This window comes from Gallinula chloropus, assembly GCF_964237585.1.
Source record: "Gallinula chloropus genome assembly, chromosome: 14".
Classification (NCBI taxonomy): Eukaryota; Metazoa; Chordata; class Aves; order Gruiformes; family Rallidae; genus Gallinula; species Gallinula chloropus.
In genome coordinates, this window is record NC_140099.1 from 13,473,631 (window position 1) to 13,495,546 (window position 21,916).

The 21,916-nt window shown below is 40.0% G+C and overlaps 1 protein-coding gene across 1 annotated transcript in view; it reads right to left on the reverse strand.

Annotated features, from left to right (window-relative positions):
* Nucleotides 1-21,916, reverse strand: part of STARD9 (StAR related lipid transfer domain containing 9) — a gene marked incomplete at its 5' end in the record, with an annotated part of 97,171 nt that overhangs the window by 45,069 nt on the left and 30,186 nt on the right. Inside the window, 8 exons of the mRNA XM_084270444.1 lie at nucleotides 10-107; nucleotides 1,059-1,126; nucleotides 2,002-2,074; nucleotides 4,652-4,721; nucleotides 10,779-10,891; nucleotides 11,521-11,582; nucleotides 11,674-11,706; nucleotides 12,198-12,314. Coding sequence (XP_084126570.1) covers nucleotides 10-107; nucleotides 1,059-1,126; nucleotides 2,002-2,074; nucleotides 4,652-4,721; nucleotides 10,779-10,891; nucleotides 11,521-11,582; nucleotides 11,674-11,706; nucleotides 12,198-12,314 — 634 coding nt within the window. The remainder of the gene's footprint in view (nucleotides 1-9; nucleotides 108-1,058; nucleotides 1,127-2,001; nucleotides 2,075-4,651; nucleotides 4,722-10,778; nucleotides 10,892-11,520; nucleotides 11,583-11,673; nucleotides 11,707-12,197; nucleotides 12,315-21,916) is intronic.

Genomic DNA, 21,916 nt, shown 5'->3' on the forward strand with positions numbered 1-21,916 from the left:
TGTGCTTACCTAAAGTGGAGATGACAATTCCAAGTGTAACTAATGACTTGTTAATATTGGCACCTTCGGTAACTCGATCTTTACAGTAACTGGGATCAGCTCTTTCACTGTATCGCACAAGCATGGAAAAGACAGTGCAAACCAAATAAAAAGGCTTAATATTATTAACATACAAGCAACATAAAAACTTTATGTATTTTTCCTGACATACAAGAAAACAGAAACTTGCACAGTTTTTCAATTAAAAGAAAAAACCCATGTGATTTGAATAGTACACATTGCACTCTGGTTCAGATAGTTCAAACATCCCTGGGCAAAAGCCTTTGGCCCAAACTGTTGTTAAAGACCTATCAAAACATATATTCAAGCCTGAACTGGGCAACCCAATCATAGTGGTTCTGAATTAAAATAACAATATATGCTAGACATCTCTGCCAGGCTAGGCTGGCTCAGTGTGCAAGTCTGTAAATGTCAATGCTACTTTCTCTGCTCAGACATGCAACGGGATTTACACTATAGGGAATGAAAGGTGGTATCTGGCTGTTGTATAACTCTTCAGCACAACTGCCATCTTTCCATTCTCTGTACACCCAGCATAAACACATGTTCTTCACTCAAACACATAGCTAAGATCAGAGGCACTTGGAATATGAACACCACAGTGAGGTATGATTATTTTCTCCTGCCCATACTAGGCAGCCATGACAAATTCATTCATTTTTTTCCTCTCTTTTCAAGCCAGATTTGGTAGTTCAACCAACAGCTACTGGAAAAGTGACTTAAGAATACAGGGTTGAATGGAATGACCCTAAATGTATGCAACATCACAGCATTGGATCTGAAGACCCAGGAAATCCCTTCCCCAATGAAATCAAATGCCCAATACAGAAGAACAGATTACAGAGAAAACATTAGCTCAGCAACTCTTGCTACTGTATACAAGTGTCAGATATGCTGCTAGTTTAATGAAGTCTAAAAACATTAAATTTCATCTTTTAAGGCAGTACTACCAGCATCTTCAGAGAAAGTTACCTTTTTGCCTCTCAGTATATTATTACCTGCCTGCAAGGTCCACTAAGTTGATCTTGCTTGCAATTTCAGAGGGGAGATTGTTCTCCAATATAGCCTGAAGAGAAAAATATAAATAAGTAGGATTATTCTCTTAATTAATTAATGAAAATAAAATAGATGCACTCTTTTCTTTGGAGCTGAGTTGTACATATGACTGCCTCACCACCTGCCTTTGTGACCCTGACCCACTGACTTATGTTCAAACCATCAACTCAACAGCTTTCTCACCCGAAACTACAGTCTCATACTGATTTCCTCTTGAAAAAAACCCTTTACTGCCTAGCAACTCTGAAAGGCTTTCTTGTAGATCTTGCAGAGTTATTTTCCACTGATGCATTCCAAAGGTCTTTTGTGAAACTACTGAAAAATATCCCCAAATGTTCTGTGATTACAGGATGTTAGAAGCGTGAGATAGCAAAGGTCTGTTGGATCACTGAATGACTTCCCTGACAGGGAAGGATATAATTCCTCCAGAGAAAGAGTGCATTGTCTCTGGGAAAGCAGTGGATGTCAAATGCTAAAGAGATGAGCACATCTGAAAAGCTGGACAGATAGGAAATTTTGGTAGGTGTTAAACTAATGCTATACTTCAATTAAGGATCCCAAACAAGCGTGACAAACGTTAACTTCAAACATATTCACACGTAATCTTCACAGCATCTCAGAAGGGCTATTTTAAACATTACTTTATACAGTGAGTCTTTGATATCACTCCTAACTTTAAGCTTGCATAAAGCAACAAGAATACTTCAATAAACAACACATCTGGTGGAAGTGTAACACATCTGCAGTGTGATCCAAAGGAAATAAGTTACAGATTCCACCAAGATTATTACAAACAGCACAAAACAGTGTAGAGTAAACAATGCACAAAATATTCAACAATGATTTTTTGAGAGTGGAGAAAAAGCTGGATTATTTTTAGCTAACCTGAGTATAGTGGATGGTGAAGATAGCATGTGATCTGCTGCTGGTATTGTGAATATGTGTAGCTGCTGTGATTCTAGAAAGAAGAACAAAGCATTCAATTACAAAGGTATTCAGGGAAAGCAAAAATAACAAATACAGCAGATAAATGAAGATGAAGTAATGTGAAACTTGGAGAATATGGTAGGCTACATTCTTGGATCTGATCACAGACTGTTTGGCAGAGGACCTGGAAGGGTGGAGACCTAGGGTCATTTAGAGGTGTTTTTGTCCACCAGCAGCACTCTGAAGAAATATCTTAAAGCAACCTTACAGCACACAAGTAAGGTGTTATGTATGGGTGGAACACAGCAGCAAAGTCCAGGCAGCAACAGTATTGTACACCTGGCCCTCAACACCACTGAATGTACTGGTCCAAGGCATTTTCCCCATACTGTCCACATGTTTATTTCTTGGCACTTCAGAGGGTCCAGGAAGCTTTATACATCACTTCTGGGGCTCCCTTCTGTCACAGGGCTGATACAGTAGTTCTACACTGTTGGAGGAGTCTGATGAGACCAGCCACTCTAGCCACATGAGTATCAAGTGAGTACTGTAATTCACTCATGTAGCACTCACTCGGCTTTACCACGTGGACAGACCAATCATGGGGCTCTAACCCACTGCACTCTGGCCAGTAAGTACCAGGCACAGGAGGAAGAGCAGCAACAGAATTCTCCCATGGTCTCTGTAACACAAACTTTTGGAAATTCTACTCACTATGCTGCTGTTTTCACCAGACAAACCCAAAGAAAGCAGGGTTTTGCCCAGGGCAGAAGCCAGATCACAGGCTTTTTCCTTTGCTACTCTTGTGTATCAGCTATATATGTGCAGGCTTTAGCATCAGTTTTGCCAAGGTTACCCTCAAGAACAGCAGGCAGTTTTAGTGGTGCAGACAAGGACTATGGAACCACGTTTCTGTTATGAGCCCAAATGTCAGTGCACTGCAGAGATCAGTTGCACTAGGGAGCAGAGACCACAGCTGTGTGTACACTGAGCACCTGCCACAGGAGGCCAAAGCTAGGACTGTCCTCCCTGTTACTCTCTCCTTCCTGCACCTCACAGCCAGGTAAGCCACCAGTGCCAAATGCTGCAGGCAGTCTTAGTGCATCATGGTTATACGTGAGTCTAAGCTGAGGAAGCAGGAGAACATGAACTAGTTTCCAGATGTTGGAGGAGGAAGACAAGCCTTTAGGTAAAGGTCAGAAGAGGGAAACCAGCTCTACAAGAGAAAGAGAACATAAAGGAGCAGCACTGAAGTTTATAAAGCAAAAGAGAAATAGAAAGTGGCCCGGGATTTGGAGAAGTATTAGTACTCATGTCTCACCTCCAACAATACACAAGGATCTGGACTACTTACAACCCATGTGAGCACTTTTATGGGATAACCTATGATTTAGGGTTTTTATATTCTATTTCATCATGGCATGTGGTGTACATTTTAATATTTTTCACTGTCCTAATAATATTATGTAGACTCGTTGGTTGTTTTGATTTAGGCAGCTTTTAAATTTGCATTTCCTGCATTTAAAAAAACCTGTATTTGAGACTGAGTCTTGCAAAGCATCAAGAAAAAAATCACACCCTGAGAGTTACAACAAAAAGAACATTTACATAATGAAAAACATATTTGCTTATTTTATAATGGACAGTTGCAGCCAGAGCAGGGCTGGAGATAGTCTGATAAAACCAACCGGTAGAAAAAATTGTCATCAGTAAACTCTGCTTATTGTTAGTACAGCAGCAGCCCCCTCCCCACAGAAAGGAACTACCTACATTCAAGGGGACCTTCCCCTCCTATCTGCGGGAAGTGGCCAAGACTCGTGAGAACGTGGGGCAGGGCCAGGTGGCGTGGCAGAAGTGCTGAAGTGGGAGAACCACCCCCCACCCCCATCCCCCATCCATCCGGAGTGGATGTGGCAACTCGCATCTTGCAATGTCATTTGTCTGACGGGTCGGTTTGCAGCATTCATCCCTATGTGAGGAAGGTTCAGGGATGCGCTTAGTCAACTGAGAGCAAGGCTGGTTACCAGGCAAAAGGATTTTTGATGGCAACCATTGAAAGTGGGCAACTCCCTTTAAAATTAACCTGGAAAATAGAAAATCCCTGTTTGGGTTGATCAATAGCTGCTTACTCAAGAAAAACTTTCCCATTTACAAGATTAAATACAGGAACAACTGACTAAGGAACATATCCCGCCTTCCACAAGTCCGTGGAACACGCCTATTTTTAGCATCCTTAAAAAGGACGGGAGATGGCGCTTGGTGCACGATTTAAGAAGAGTCAATGAACTGACAGAAGATACGGGAGCTCTGCAGCCCCGCCTGCCTTCTCCAAATATGATACCTAAAAATCGGGACATTTTAATCATTGATTTAAAAGATTGTTTTTTCACGTTTCCATTACGCCCTGATGGATTATGAAAAATTTTCTTTTTCAGTCCCTACTATAAAGAAAAATGAACCCATGAAAAGATACCATGGGGTAGTGCTCCCACAATGCATGAAAAATTCACCAACTATGTGCCAGGCTTATGTAATAAACATCAGTGAAATCAGTACATTGCAAAAGAAGTGTTAAATAAAGTGTGAGGTGGTTTGTTTTATAAAATACCTTTTAGCTATTCCTTCTTCTAGAAGTTCCACAACTTGCTTGTAGTCTGTTACTAAACGTTGAGTTAATCCTGCCAAAGATTTAAAGAGATAAAATGCATTATTTTCTCAGGAATTTCAGTCACTTTCTCCAACAATCTACTCAAGATCAGGAGCATAAGGATCTTCTGCTTAGGATGCCAGTTTGTTCTACAGGCTCTATCACTGCTAATAATTGTGTATGGGTCCTGCAAGGAAGTTTTTTCCCATTCCTGTGGATAACGGTTCTGCTTACACAACTAACAGAATTAGGAACCTGTGAATATTTGCCATTTACTTAACTAGGCTTCAGCCTGCAACACTCAGAAGTCTTTACACTCTTTTTCTCCCCAGAGGATACCCAAATAATGATTCAGAACATCTGGCCTTTTCATATCTTCTGTTTTCAGGGTTAGGTTTTGGTTTGGTTTTTTGTTTATTTTTGGTTTTGGCTTAGTTTGGGTTGGTTTTTTTTTGTTTGGCTGTTTGAAATTTGGTTTTCTTTTTAAGCATCAAAAAGCCCAGTGAAAACCAAGAAAATGCTGCATTGCTGCATCTGCTGCCAGAGTGGTGGCTGTGCCCAGGAGGGCCCCAGTGGAGGGCAGTGCTGCTGTGCTGTGGCGGCCCCTTGAAAAACGCTATTTCCACCAGGCACCCAAAATTAACTGCAACAGGATTGTATTTCACATAAATCCTGTTTGATATGCCTAATTTACATTTTACAGTGATGATAAGCTATCATTTGTACTGCAGTGCCTCCTAAAAAACCCACCTGAACCATGAAGCCAGCCTTCATCCTACACTACCCAGTAAAAAACTCTTCTGCAGAATGTTTTCCCTCAGACCCAGAAGCCAGGGCTATTTTCTCCCCTGCACTGATTTAGATTGGTTTTCCTGCTGGCCACAAAAGTGTGGGTGAAGACAGAGTACTGAAAAATATGATTTATTTGGATCAAATGATTTTTCTACCCCTAGAACGTATGTCAACATGAATATTAAAATTCAACAAGTACTTCTGACATTGTTGGACTGCGTCTGTCCTTGTACAATAACAGCTTTCATAAGTGAAAGCAAAATCTAAGCCAAACACGGGAATTAATTTTAGTTCTTTAATAACTCATACACATAGAGGGGGAAGAAAAAAAAAAGGGTTTTGGACCACCCACCCTTTAAAAAACCCCTAACTGCAGTGTGCATGCATGCACACTCACAGAATGTACAGGATGATTCTCAAACAAAAGCATTTCTTCTCTCTAGTCTCCCTTTACAACACAATAACTCCAGAAGTCATCACATTTTCCATTTGAGAAAGAGGCCCATTATTTTTCCAACACCACTGGGATCTTCAAAGCTCAGAATATGGAAACTATCACATATTGTTTTCCCAGACCCTTCTTCGGAGTCTTATTTAACTGAATAAAAATCCGGTTATAAAATGGAGTCACACAATAAATTCTTACCTACCTATCTGTCCATAAGTACTGGAAGAATGAATTTAGCACAGAGTTCAAAACATCTAATTTCTCAATAAGGTGAATGAAATGTTCTATGTGTTGTCTGAAAAGAAATGATGAAGCGCTCTGCTGCCTGCTAGAAAAAGAAAGGTCATTTTCAAGTCCCATAGAAAGATCAAACACACTGGCTTGTCTAGAAATCTGCCTTGGAGTAAGAAAGGATCTCCCCCAGAAATCTGTCTCAGAGTAACAAAATAGATTGCATCATTTCCTGATTTAAGAGAGGCCTATTCCTTAACAGTGCAACCATCTGTGAGGGAGAAGTTTGAAACAATTCCAACAGAAAGCACTGAAACACTTTCAGCATTTTAAAGGCTACAATCTCACAGCCTTTACGTGGAAAAATGATGGGCTGGAAACTATTCAAATGCTTAGTGTTCAGAGCTGGGACTTCCTGGCTGGGCCTGAAAATGGAAAATGCACTGCCCAGAGCATCTAAACATCCTTAAAGGGGTTAAGTTTTAAGATTTTCCTCTCTCTGTACTTCATCTAGTGCTAACTCTGGATATCACTGACACCAGCCATGCAACTAATGGTACACTGGGGAGCTCCTGACCAAAGTCAGCAAACCTCAAAATTGCTGATGGCACGCAACAAGCATGATGCAAATACAAATGTTGGTCCTTTGCATTCTGCATCTATGGGAAATACTGGCAAACTTCTCAGCTGTGCTATTATTCACCGTTTTTCTCCCATAGAGCAAATTCCTTTGAAGGGGAACACAAAACAAGCTGCCCTTCCAGTGAGTTTGCTGATAATTCTATTCTCAGCCATCTAGCTCTTGGAAACAATATTCTTGTGCTCTCATCCTGCACAGAGAGACTGGACAGCAGGTCAAAGGAGGTGATTCTCCCCCTCTACTCTGCCCTGGTCAGGCCCCACCTGGAGTATTGCGTCCAGTTCTGGGCTCCCTGGTATAAAAAAGACAGGGATCTCCTGGAGAGAGTCCAGAGGAGGCTATGGAGATGATGAAGGGCCTGGAGCATCTACCCTGTGAGGAAAGGCTGGGTGAGCTGGGACTGTTCAGCCTGGAGAAAAGAAGACTAAGGTGGGACCTTATTAATGTTTAAAAATATCTGAAGTGTGGGATGCAGGGGGGAATGGCCAGCCCCTTTTCAGTGTCTGTGGGGACAGGACAAGGGGCAATGGCTGCAAATTGGAGCAGAGGAAGTTCCGCACCAACATGGGGAAGAACCTTTCCCCAGTGAGGGTGAAGGAGCCCTGGGACAGGCTGCCCAGGGGGTGTGGAGTCTCCTTCTCTGGAGAGATTCCAGATCTGTCTGGATGCTGACCTGTGCCATATGAGCTGGGGAGCTGCTTTGGCAGGGGGGGTTGCACCCGATGATCTCTAGAGGTCCCTTCAACCCCTGTGATTCTGTGATTCTATATATAAAACCGCCAAAGACTATTTCAGCACGTAGAAGACCCTCATTACAGAGATCAGGGATTATTAATTGCAGCAACGCATTACTGCAGTTGAGAAGGGCATTTTGTACCAGTGTTATGAACCACTTCATCTTCCTGAATTTGATGTCATGAAAAATCAAGCTGACTGTTCTTCTCACCTGCATCAAAAGAGTATCCTCACTGCTGCTTATTTTTCATGAGAGCTAACGTGCTCAGCTCCAAAAGGAGCTGTGAGATCATACCTTCTTTGTAACTCTCTTCCCAAAACCTGCCAGGATTGTCTCAAGTAAACCCTTAAGGTTCTTAATGATGTAAATGGAACATAAGCATATTTATTGAATATGCATTTATATAGATGTATCTAAAAAAAAAGAGAATTATGTCATCTGACCCTTGCCCTAAGCCACTGACTCATGGTAATCGCTTCTGTTCACATGGTCTCACAACAGCATCTAATTATACCCCATGATGCCTTCAGCAGAGAAATCACTTCATTTTTCATGCACGTGATCATGATGCAGATCACATTTATCATCAAAATTGGAAGTTTTCATACAAGCATTGAAACAATGATTTTCAGAAGCTGTCAAAAGACATGGAGGTAGAAAAGCTTCTAAAATGAAGGCTCAATACTGGATTTACAAATGTGGCCAAATCCACCAAGTATTATACAGGTTAACCTTTTTCCCTTATCCTTTCCTCTTATTTTACAAAATCTAATCAATTGTGAACTTTCATGGGCTATTGCAGAACTCTTAACATAAAATTACTCCTCTTAAAACTTTTTTACAGTATTTTACTGTCCAAATATACAATCCTTATTCAAAAGGGGTAAAATTAAATTAGGAAAAAAGAAAGAAAAAAGAAAAGAAAAAGAAAACAAAAAGGAGTATTGGAAAAGTGGTGACAGATTTGGCCTGGAAGGTTCCAGACCAAGACAAAATAGCGACAAAAGGCAAGCCAGCCCATTGGCAGAAGCTGTAACTTCATTTTCTTTTAAAACAAGGAAACTCCATTATATGTGGCCAAGGAATCACTGGAGATATAAGGCCTGAGAAAAGAGATGGAAATTGCCAAGGAAGGAAGCAGTTTAAAGACCTTTTCTTGCATGGTGAATGAGCAGCTGCTAAAAGAAAATAATTAGTATCTGTACTCTACCAACAATAAAGTTCTCTGATAACAAGCAGGTAGAAAGAGAATCTTGGAAAGACCTCAGTAAAGGCCAAATGTCTACAAATCTGCTTTTCAAAGAATTATAAGTTTGCCATACTAATTAGACCATTAATTCATCTATTTTCCAACTCCTTAAACAGGATGCTGATGTGCTGGGAAAGCGCAGCTGAAATAACCAGAATGCCAGATAGTCCCTTGTGTATAAGGCCAATGCAAGTGAAACATTTCCCAAGTGCTTATTTCAGATTTCAAGAGGAGAAATGGGTTAACAACCATCAGTTGTTAGATACAGCGTGACTGATCTGCAAGTGCGCAGGGAACGAGAGCTGGGAATTCCAGGCTCCACTGAATCAGGACAGGTCACCCTATCTACTGTCACATCTTAGCTTAATCTTTGAAGCGACGACAACAATCTGATGCATAATGTTGCAATGCGGAGGGGGGTTGAACTGATGCGGCAGAACCAATGAAACTTGGTGCGATAGGCATTTTGCATGCTGAACACGCGCCTCCCAGGTGTTACTACTACCCATTTGGTGACCAGCCAAGCAGTTGCAGTCAGTCATACCAGAAGGAACTTTGGAATTCTTCCTACCTGATGTAAGGTAGAGTAAAGAGGAATTTACTTTCTGAACAAGCTCTCTAAGTCTTTGAAACTTGCATCAGTTTGGAAAAGAGTCTCCCTTCTGATGTCCACTGTGAAACTACTCTGTGTGACTTTGCACCAGAACTCCAACACTGAGAGAAATGCCTTTTGTCAGTTGTTGGTCAGACAAATGGCAATGCAGCAGGAAAACTTTATATCAGCAGCTAATCAATTTACAAAGTCACAATGGCCAAACTCCAATTTAACACTATCCAAGACTCTGAAGTGCAGGTACCAATCGAAAGTGGAAATGAACTCAAAGTACAAAATACAATGAGAGAGATAATAAGAATTAACAGATAACCGACAGAAAAAGCACACATGTTGTGGTGGGATTTTTTTTTGTTCCCTTCCACTTGACTTGAAAGCTACGATTCACTAGGAACCAGAAAACCACCCAAAAGGGTTCCTGATGCAAGTGTGAATTAAAAAGTGTGTGTCGCTTTCATTCATATAATGCACCTGCATTACCCATCCTGCAATTTTGGAGTTTAATGAAGGAAAATTCTTGGGTTCTCATCTGGACAATACAGATTTTAATTGCTTCTCATGGCCTGGCCTACAACACCAAGTAGTTGAGTGTATTATCATTATTATTTTGTAAACGTACTGCTACTGAGGACTGAAACAGTTATTGAGGGACCTCAGGCTGGCCTGAACAACCAAATTTAGAGCTGATGTTAGTGAATTTCTTGATCAAGTTAAGATTTCTTTAAAACAAACGAAAGTGTGGCTCACAAACAACCTATGCTTGAAAACGCAAATAGGATATCTAACAAGTGGGATAACAGAGGCAAAGCTTTCATAGAATCATAGAATGGTCTGTGTTGGAAGGGACCCCAAGGATGACAGAGTTTCACCTCCCCTGCCACAGGCAGGGCCATCAACCTCCAGGCCTGGATCTACACAAGATTGTCCAGCGCCCCATCCAATTTTGCCTTGAACACCTTCAGGGACAGGGCATCCACCCCCTCTCTGGGCAGCCTGTTCCAGCCACTCACCACTCACCCTGTAAAAAACTTCCCCCTAATATCCAATTTAAACCTTCCCTACTTCAGCTTCAATCCATTCCCCCTTGTCCTGCCATTATCTACCCTTTTAAAAAGGTGATTCCCCTCCTGTTTCTCTGCTCCCTTCAGGGACTGGAAGGCTGCAATGAGATCCCCCCTCAGCCTTCTCTTCTCTTCTCTTCTGAAAGCCCAGCTTTCAGTATATTACACATGTTCACATTAGCAAGGAAAATATTTGAGTAAAGTAACTTTTGGAGAGTAGAAGCAATTAGAATCATGGCAGGAGAACAGGTAAAGAAATGTACAGATGTGAGACACATCTACTAGATATTCTGATGCTGTTGTGAAGCTTGTTCTCACCTTGAACATACGGTCCTGTTTCAGGGTGTTCTCGAACTCGAAGTGTGTAAGGCTTCTTTCGGTCTGACTGTTCTAACAAGTCTCGGACACGCTCATTATAGATTTCAAGAAAACTGAAAAACAAAAAAAAACCCACCCTGATTTTTAAATGAACACGATTAGGAAAAAATAAAAAAGAGAAAGCGTAAATATAGACAATGGAACTGCCTAAATCTTACATAAATCTTTTGTGGTAAAGTTAATGAATTAATTTTCATTATATCTATTACTGTCCCTTCCCATGCAGCGCACGGTAAAAGAACTCAGAGCAGCAAATTTCCAAGAAGCAAAAGGCATTTGGTATTTTACTTAATTTTTAAATGCTTTTTTTAAACACTGGTGAGTTCAAATTCCCAAATTTCCAAACTTAATGTTTCGTTAGATCAATGGGAACAATCAGTATGGACCTAATGTAACATTATGCTCAAATTTAAGACTAAGATTGTGCTCAAATTTACAGGAAGTAAATTGTTAATGCACTCTTATTTCAGCTGTCTATAGAAAAGTAAACAGACAGCATCCAAAGAGCTATGCTGAGATAGAAAACTAAAATCAACACTTTCTCATCCTTCCTCTGTGTTCTCTTCTTTGTTACAAAAAATTATCATCTAAGGAAACAAAGCCAAAAATCTTTCCTTTGTTTGATTACAGGAATATGTTGTTGAAAGCAGTTGTAGCATTGCCCAAACAGTGACACGCTTACCTGACCTTTACTCTGCAAGATGCTGTCTGGTCTGAGTAATCATCTTTCCTTGAAAAGAGGCCCTGCACAAACCAAAAGTATAAGTAAATTTTAAATTCATCAACAAAATCTAACTCCATAAACGAAAGTGAAAAAAAAAAAAAAAATAAGTACCTCACATATACGAGGTGTCAACCCAATGGATGCCTTCAAATAATAAACAAACAAAAATTAAACCACATACTTGCTATCACTCTTGCAAAAGTCTTTTTTAAATAGAAGCCAAGTTACAAGAAAAGAACAGAATCATATTGCAACATTAAAGCAATGACCATATGGTACAATTTCAGCATAGCTCAAACTGCCAAACAATTCTATGAGAAGGATTAATCTGTACAATCTTGAGCTATACCTTTGTAAAACCCAGAAATATCAGGGTCTAGATTTTTTTGTTGTTGTTCTCTAATGTAGTGATAAATTCATACATAGTAAGATGAAGGTTATCTAAAATAACCTTTCTAGTATTTTTAGCTGATGCTGCACTATTTACGTACGTGTAAAGACTTAACTTGCATTTTATATATGTCAATACCAAATAAAATATGTATAAGCATTCTGCTCAACATGTACCATCGTATAGTGTTTTTGCTGGACATCCTCCCCTCACCCCTAAGTGTAAAGTGAATGGTGCAACTCACAGGTGTTCCCATCATTGTGTAAGTTTTTCCTGAACCTGTCTGTCCATATGCAAAGAGGCAGATGTTGTATCCTCGAAATGCACCTGACAACACAGAAGTGCCAAGGTCCTGGAACACCTGGAAAGACCAGAAGAAACAAAACAGCCTGTGACTAATTTGCCTGTCTATAAACACTTTGCATTACTCAGGGAACTTGTAGTTTTACGAACTCCATGGGAAGAAGGATCTGCACAGTATTTGCCTTTTTCATTTATTAGACACAGTATTGTGTCCAGCACTGGTTTACAGAATCACAGAATCACAGATCATCTTCTAGATGCACAGGCCTGACGCTGATTGGTAGTGTTTAACTGCTTCCCTCCTTACTATCCCTTACTTTGTATTTGGGCTGTACAATTCTTAAGGATCTCCCCCATCCCAAGTTCTTACAGTCCTCAGAATAAACCTGGCAGAAAGGCAGGATCAAGACTCTTTGACACAATGACATTAATAGGAGCATTAGGCATCAGAATTACAGATCCCACAGCCTGTAAGCCGACCTCATCTAAGCAATACTTGTATCTGACCTGTCTAGTCAGTAAGGGACACCACTGATGACCAAAAGCTTTCTTCTCATGCACAGTAACATGTCACCTTTTGCTCACTGTTAACACACCAAACCAGAATTAGTCTCTAGGAGCTTCCAAAGCTTGCCCTGTTGAAAGACATCTAAGAAAACCATACATTCAAAGCAAAAGAGTAGAATGGAGTTACCACCAGAAATCTCTCTCAGTAGCCATTATAAAAGCAGTCTTCTGTTACCCACTTTAGGCAGAAATGTTCCCCAGTTCTGTTGACAGAACTGAGAGAAAATTATTCCTTAAAATGGAGTAAACACAGGACAGTATAAAATAAGATCACAGGCAGCATTTTGTCTGCGTGACTTGCTTTGCCAGTTGTGGGAAAAACATAACTGCAGGGATTAGGCTGGGGGTTGGGTTTTCTCTGAGGTTGCTTGTAGCAGTGTTTGAACATCTGTTTTTGTACCTCATCATCTATGGGAGCTCCAGTTCAAATAGGAATTGAATAAACGTATGAAACTGTGCTAGTAGCCCTATTGCTTTTATTTTACCTGATCAGTAGGATTCTGTACAGCCTAACTATGACTACTGAGTTCATTCTAGTTAAAGGTAGAAAGATTGACTACATGTTTTCTTTGGAATCCAAATATCAGAAGGCAAATGAATGTGCCACTCCACAAACAAACTCTGAAACTCTACCAGAAGTGCCAATCATGAAATGCAAACTGCCCTCAGCTTGGAACACAAAGGAAAACCACATTACAAACTTGCAGTTTCTATCAGGTTGCCCGTGATCAGACAGTCTGGGTTCACTACCTATTTCAAAAGAGAAAATAATAAACCAGAACAAGCTAAGGCACATTTCTGGATTGCTTTTTCAAGAGTACTTGAGAATTTTAACCATGGACAGCAGAATCAGAAGTCTTCTGAAGCTAAAAATCTTGGCACTCTCTTTCACTGGCTTAAAAGTCAACATTTAAAGCAGCTACTCTACCTCCTTCTTAAATTATGACTTTTCAAGATACTGCAAAACACCTGATTTATTAGCCTGAGATTATATCACATTGGACCTGCATGCCTGTGTATAAATACATACAGCAGAGAGATGACTCTTTTCCTGGAATGAAAACATATTTTTTTGTGCTAGTGCCAGTAAGAAATAAAATATGCACTGATGGTTTGGGACTTTGTTATTTTATATTGAGATCTTTCCTTGAATATTAGAAGAGTGAATCTTCTTGGGTTTAAAAACTTCTTTTCAAGCCTTTTCCTTTCTTTTATATTCCTTGACCTCTTGGTTCCTATCAAACCAACAGCCTGTGGATAACCCTTTTGATCTATAACCTTTCTGTGTGTCACACACAGACATGAGACCAATGGGGTAAGGTTTACGCTGAGACCAATGGGATGGGGTTTAACAACACCAAATGTAGAGTGCTGCACATGGGACATAACCACCCCATGCAGCGCATAGTCCACAACCCTCAACATCAACAAACAAGTCACTAAAAGCATACCACTTGTCCTGTAAAACATCAGGCTAAAGTTAGAATATACAGAAACATTCCCACTGGGACGAGAACCAGATTATTTCCTTGCACTGTACAATTTAAAGATACCCTTTAAAATACCACTGGTTTAATGAAAGAGGAAGAGGCTGCCCTTAAGACATACAGCCAACAGTTCCTTTTCACCATAAAAGCAATAAATGATTTTATAAATGCTGAAAAAACCTCAATGGCTCAATTTTCATTAACGATTCACCACACAAACAAGAAAACAGATAGGAAGCCTCAGAGCATCAAGACAACTGCAGCAAATTCAGGTACAAAATTTACTTACTATACAAATGGTGCTGCTATTTACTATCCAAACAAAATTGCTCCCAACCGATAAGTGAGGATAGTTTAAGCAACTGCATAAAAGATAAAAGGCTCAGTCCTGCAATATCTAATTGCCATCACCTCCACTATGAACCCCAGTTATGCAGTAGCTCATCTTTGGTGTGTTTTCCTTACAGAATCTTTTCTGCCTCAAGCTGTTACTGTTTGGGTTATGATCAAATTCTATTTAATTAAATTGCTGCTACAGCTCAGATGTAGCATCCAAGACTTGGATTAGAGGTGGAAAAAAATATTTCATGAAACAGAATTATACAGAACTAAACACTTCCTGCCAAAATAATGAAAGCCTTCCTTCCAAAACCTTCACAAAACCCCAAAGATTAATTTAAATCAAAAAGGCAAGGAAGATGCAAGAGGATGGAAGGAAGGAATAGCTGAAAACAAACGTAGGGGTTTGTTCCAATAGCACAAGGCTTTTTCCACACATGTTTTCTCTTAAAGAGTATTAAACAAATGTCAGCTGAAGGGCTTTCTGTACACAGCCAGCAAAAGCACAGGCAAAGGGAAGTGTATTATGCTGATCGGCTGCACAGAACCCTTTACTGTGACATTAGGATTACTTCAGCAACATTACTTTTTGGTTTGAATAGGACAAAGGAGAGGGGGGAAGGCATTGGTCGGTTAGTTTGGGAACATTTCTTCTCTCTTGTTAAAAAGCTGCCGCTTCACAGCTAGGATTACTCCTTTTCCTTCTCCCTATCCAGCCTTTTCAGCTTCTTTTCCCAGTGAAACCGGAAGCAGGGGACTGAAAGGGACGGCTTCTCTCCAGCTCAAGAGGCTTGGCCCACAGCAGAAGCATTTGCACCAGAACTTGAGAGACAGTCCAATTCTTGGCTCTGCCAACAGACTTCCTGTGTGTCCTTAAATCCCTTTGTGCTTTAATTCTCCCTGTGAGAGACAACAATGACCTCTTTGTTCATCTTATCAGCTGTGATTTTTCTTCCAATGGAAAAACTGCCAGATCTATGTGATAATGTACACACATAGGCTATATTTAATGGCATGAAAGCTTCATCTTGATGAAGATGTTTAGATGGAAATGTAAAATACTAGTAAAAGTCTTAGATAACATATGACAAATATACAGTGTTTGTATAGGGGACAGGAGGGTGAATGTGAGAAATACTGACTAGGGCGAGTGGTAGCTTTATATTTCTATCATTTTATCCTTGAACTATACAGTCACAAAAACATACCTCTGCTCATAAAAAACAATCTCATGTTGAAAAAGGAAAATCTTTGTGCTTGTCACATCAATCTCACTTATCCATGTTCTGACAGAAATCTTGCTCCTTCTCAGAAGTGCTGAAGTTCACCACAACCGAGGGCACAACCTTTTTTTCCCCCCGTTTTTATTAAATTGCTGATAATCTACTGCAAACATAAACCTGAAAGATCAGATACCCATTGCAAAAATAACACCTGGCGTGTTCATCTACCAGCTTGAAAACACATTCTTTGTCTGGTGTCTCTTCTCATGCCCAACAGGGATTCCTATCATGTTATCACTGGATTATAGGAGGGCAATTTGGATAAAACCACCATACAACCCAAACCCCACAGCATTTGACACTGTATCAATACTTGACTTAGTTCAGTCCAATAATACTTATCATAACAAAGCTATCTACACAGGAAAAAAAAACCCGACCAATCTGTCGAAGTATTCATTAATAAAGCCAAAAATTAAGATTTAAGTTTTATTTTGTGTTTTGTCTAAGTTTCATTCCGGTATATCATCTGCCCATCAAATCAAGACAGGCTAATCCTATCCATTCAGGGCTGAACAAACCCCCTTTTGCTTAGTGAATGTCAGGCTTGGTGGTTCTCTCCAGGAGAACAGCAAATATTTGTTAGGGAAACACAGTGAAAACATCCTCAATTTCTCCTCAAAAGCTAATGGTTACCAACTGTCACCATTTAAGAGGAACTCTAAAGGAAAAGGACTGAAAAGGACTGTTTGCCTTGGGGAGCGGTTTCTTTTTCTGATCTAAACCTGTGGATCACTTGGCAGAAGTCCATCTTCAGACTCCCTCTTTCAGGAGATACAGTCTGTAAAGCAGTTGTCACAGGTGCTCTGTTTTTTCAAGAGCCCTGTTCAAGTTATGTAAACAGTCCTTACAGATGCAGTTACTTGCATATATACAACTTCTCACACGTGTCAAATTATCGGTTGATAATTCTTGATCTCCTGCCTAGACTTTAGGAACACACATCCTGCTTACTGCCCAGCTGAAGAAAACTCCTTCCCTGATTTTGAGCAATTCTTCCCTTCGTATTAGATTTTCTGTCATGATAGAATTGCAATAAAAGACAGGGGTGGGCAGGAAGGGCTATGGAGGGGAGGGTGGAGATCAAAATGATTATGTGTTAAAAAAGCATTACATATAAACCCATCTTATTAGACATCCCCAAAAAACACAGATTTTTTGATTATGCCTGCTTTTTGAAAAAAAAGTGAAAGACTGTGCATAAGGCATGAAAAGACTACTCTGCAGCATCACTGCATTATGCAGCTCTTTAGAACTAGACTAAAACTTCAATAAACACCCTTAGGAAAAGGAAGATGATGACAAGTGAGTAGCTACACACGACCTGCAATGCTGTCTGCAAAGCCCTTTGTGAACAACTGAGAAACTTCCTGGTTTTGTTTCTCTGTGCCAGGAAGCTGGGATGCAGGTCTGAGCGCTGCTCTACCCGCAAGGGTGTTTATTCCCCAAGATGGATATCAGAGGAACAGATTTCATTTCTATGCTGTGCATCTTCACCAGCAGAACAGTAACACATTGACTTACACTAGTGACAGCAATGCACACTGAAGGAAGATTCTTCCTGAGTGAATTCCGGGCCAGAGTGTGCAAGAATAAAAGAGAAACTAAAAAAAAACCCCAAAATAATAAGGGAAACTAAAAAATATATGTATAAACAAATCAGCTTTTCTAAAGGTTTAGCAAAGGCTAATGTCACAGCTAAAAGCATCAACACAATGTTATCTACAGTCATACTGTTTTACTCTACTAGGACCAAAACACGTTTTAGACATTGCACTCCCCTGGCCCAGATATTACTTCATGCCAGAAAAATCAGATAATTTGTCACTTTTAATGTTGTTGTCACTATCTGTGCCAAAAGAAGAAAAAAGAAACCCAAACCCACAAACACATGTACAAAAGCAGTGCAGTTTTACTAATGTACTCTTGAAACGAGCAAAATAAATACTGAGAGCTGTCAGTTGTTTGTTTTTATACTGAATTATATCTCTCTTGCAATGAAAAGAGCAAGGAATAAATGATGGTTCGTAATGAAGTTATAAATATCCTGCATTTTCTCCCATCACCGCTAGCTCTTGGCTAGGATCCCAGGTCATTAGCGGATGTCTGATTCCATGTGAAAGGAAAGTAAAGAACAACAACATAAAATTAGTAAGTTTTATTGTTTAAGGCAGCAGGGACAAATATCAATTCTCAGCTGTGTCTCTGAAAATAACTGCCCATTAATTTTGTGAGAAGAGAGTGGATGGAGATGGAAAAAAAGATTGTTCCTTGTCTTCACTATAATGGGGTGGGAGGAAGAAGTAGTGATCCAAATTTTTCATTAATTCAGTAAGGGCTAACAATCATCTGAAATACTCAGACACCAGCACAATGACATTATCACAATTCAATTTCTGCTTTTTTCCCCCTTCAGCTGGAAATGGGCAGTCTCTTTTCAAGTATCAGCTAATTCAAGTTGATATTTTTGCTATTAGATCAGCAAGCTCTTAAAATTACTCCATTGGAAAACAACTCTTAAGCCTACAAAACACGGTTTCCTAGCAATAAGCTTCACTGCCAACAGTAAAGATGAAGCAACTGATTTATATCAACAATTATTTCAAAGAGCAGCAGAAATTATACACAGCAGATTCCATTTGTAAAACTATCTGCAATAACTGAATTTCAACTGTACCCAAAACTGACAGGCTGCTGAAAGTGTATGTGCTGTATCTGGCATTGTTTAATCTGGGTGAACCTTGCAAGCCCTCACCAAGTTCACCAGTGCTCGGTCGCAACTGCAACATTTGAGGTGCAGGTTATTACAACTAGAGAAGGACATATAACAACTGTTTCAATAAAGCCTGTCTTGAGTTTCATCTACATAAATGCTATAAAAAAATAAAAATCCAAATCTTCTTGAAAAACTGAAAACCCAGAAGTACCAATTTTATGAGTTCCATTGAAAGCTGATGCATAAAATAATAAGAAGTCCCCTTTAGGCGTTAAAAGATTTTCAAAGGCACAAAATTGCAGCAATTAAAGTCTCATTTTAAAACTGATTTGTCACTAAATATTAAAACATTTTCCACTTCATACTCAACTGTATTATTAATAGCATATGTAAAAAGGTGCTTCAGAGTTATTGCAATAATTTGATTCCCTTTAGGTGTACGAGGTAACAAAGTATTACCTGACATGGTTGGGATTAAAGAATCTAGATTTTGCAGCAGCGGTTAAGCAAAGAAAGGAGTGGAGTACAATGTTCTCTTACTCTGATACACTGGTTGTCTCATCATACCCAGACAGGGAAAAAACAAATCCTTTGAGTCAAGATGTTACAGGTGTATAAAAGGAAGAACCAACCTTTAACATGATTCTACAATACAATAAAGACATACACTGTACTGGTAATTTGGGATATTCAGTGAGCTGTAGCAGTACTTTTTGTTAATAAAGCAATTCAGGTCATTTATAACAACTCTTCATAGTGCTACTATATGAACAGGAAGAGTTGCCACTGTAAGACAGACATCCCTGTATTTAAAAGGAATGATGGCTTCATAATTGGAGGGATGAGAATTTTTAAAGGACACTTATTAGTAACACACTGCTGTCACTTCTACTTTTGTCTTTCAGAGGAAGGTAAAAAATGAGTAAATCAAGGATAAGCAGTCAAATCTCCAAGCAAGTTTCTTGACTTGGCTTCAACTCTTCAAATTCTTTGAAGAATACAAGTCAGCTGAGTGCCCAAGAGGCCAAGAAGGCTAATGGCATCCTGGTCTGTATCAGAAATAGTGTGGCCAGTAAGTCTGGGGAGGGGATTGTGCCCCTGTACTGGGCACTGGTGAGGCTGCACCTCGAGTGCTGTGTCCAGTTCTGGGCTCCTCACCATAAGAAGGACATTGAGGTCCTGGAGCGAGTCCAGAGAAGGGCAACCAGGCTGGGGAAGGGGCTGGAGGGCAAATCCTATGAGGAGCGGCGGAGGGAGCTGGGGGTGTTCAGCCTGGAGAAGAGGAGGCTGAGGGGAGACCTTATCACCACCTACTGCTACCGGACAGGAGGGTGCAGAGAGGTGGGTGAAGGTCTCTTCAGCCAGGGGACAGGAGATGGGACAAGGGGAAATGGCACGAAGCTGCCCCAGGGCAGGGTCAGATCTGATGTTAGGAGAAAGTTCTTCCCTGAAAGAGTTGTCAGGGCCTGGAACAGGCTGCCCAGGGAGGGGGTTGAGTCACCTTCTCTGGGTGTGTTTTACAGACGGGTAGATGAGGTGCTCAGGGACATGGTTTAGTAGAGGACAGGAATGGTTGGACTTGATCTTAAAGTCTTTTCCAACCTTGTCATTCTGTGAATGATTCTTGCAGCATTAAAGTTTCATGGTTGGTGTTGTTTTATTGCATAAAAAAGCAATGCTGTGATAATACATCTCAATGTTTTAAAAAAGCAAATGGTTTGGAGCTGTACAAGATCCCCAGGAAAAAAAAAAACAAAGGCCCTTCTAAACTGATATGGTTTTAGCAGCTTCCAAGTTAATTCAAGCAACAGGAGGTAATTTAAGGACACTTACGAGTTCAGAGAGAGAGCTCTTGGCACCTTATTCCTAATGATATATTAATAACAAAGTTTGCCAGGGCTTGTGGTTGAGTAAATTGTAAATTCCATTCTTTTGCCAGGTCAGTGGCATCTGTTCATTTCCAGCTTACAAGTACTGGGGGGCAGCACATCAGCCACCAGAGGATCAATAAATAGTCAGAACTCACCTAATTATTAGAAATGTTAAATTAAAAAGGCTGCAGAGATGATAATTTTCTTCGATTTTTGCTCCCCTAGGGAGAGAAGTTACTTAGGCTGGACCTACCTACTTTTTTATACTGTCATCCTCTTCCTCACTTATTTCATACCACATCAACCTCAAAACCAGGCAATACATACTATGAAGATACACCAGTGCTTCATACTACACTTTGCCAAAGTAGAGAGAAAGCAAAGAGCAAGTTAGTTCATGGCAAGGGCAAAACATCTAAAAAATAATAGTAAAATATTTAAGAAATCACCACCACCATCACCCCCAAATGCCTTCATAAAGCAAAAGATAAAACCCTGTTTTTTCAGAAACACAAACATGGAGATCTGCTAAGATCAGAGAACATACAGACATCAGAGCTGGGGAATTCCTGTGTCCCAATTAAGGTCACATATTTTTGCATCATTCCAAGCCCAGTAATAAACCAAATTATGGTATTACCAAGATGAACAAAGACCCTTTGGCAGACTGTCAAAAAACCCCTTCTGCATAATGTTATGACAGGACATTTCCTGTGAAGATAATACTGGAGTTTCCCTCTCAGCCATGATGCTTTCATGGAAAAAAAAAAGCCCTAAAAATATTGAGCGGAACACATCTGATTGTCTAAGAAAAACAGCATAATTCGACTCATGGCTAATAAAATACATGAAGGTGTGTTTGGTTTTTTTGGGGGGGGAGGGGGGGGGCAGGATAGCAGGAAGAAATTTCATCAGCACTTAAAGGTTTTCCAAGTTGAAGATGCATTCAATTTTATTTCTTTACAAATTAAATTTGTGCGCTATGCAGCACATTAAAATGGGCAAGAAATGGGCAGAGAACTAGAGGTTTAAAATACATGATTCAAAAAGGATTGAAATGCAAAGCATTGATATACTTATACCAGGTTTAAGTAACTACCTAGCCTTCTAGATAAACTTTCCAATGCTTTATGATGAGCCATAAATTCTGTCTACTTACAGTTTGCATTTTACACTGACAATTTTGTCCCAAAATAAGTTTATTGTACTGAGTGTTTAGTAAATTGATATATTTTAAATACATGTCCCCTGCAGAGACCAGTGATGGGCAACACGCAATTCGATATGAATTTTAGGTGAAGCCATTTATTGGGTGAAACCACACAGATTATAGACATTTGTTACTGCAAACACGGCAAGCTAAAAACTGCTAATTGGATACATGCACTGTTCACACC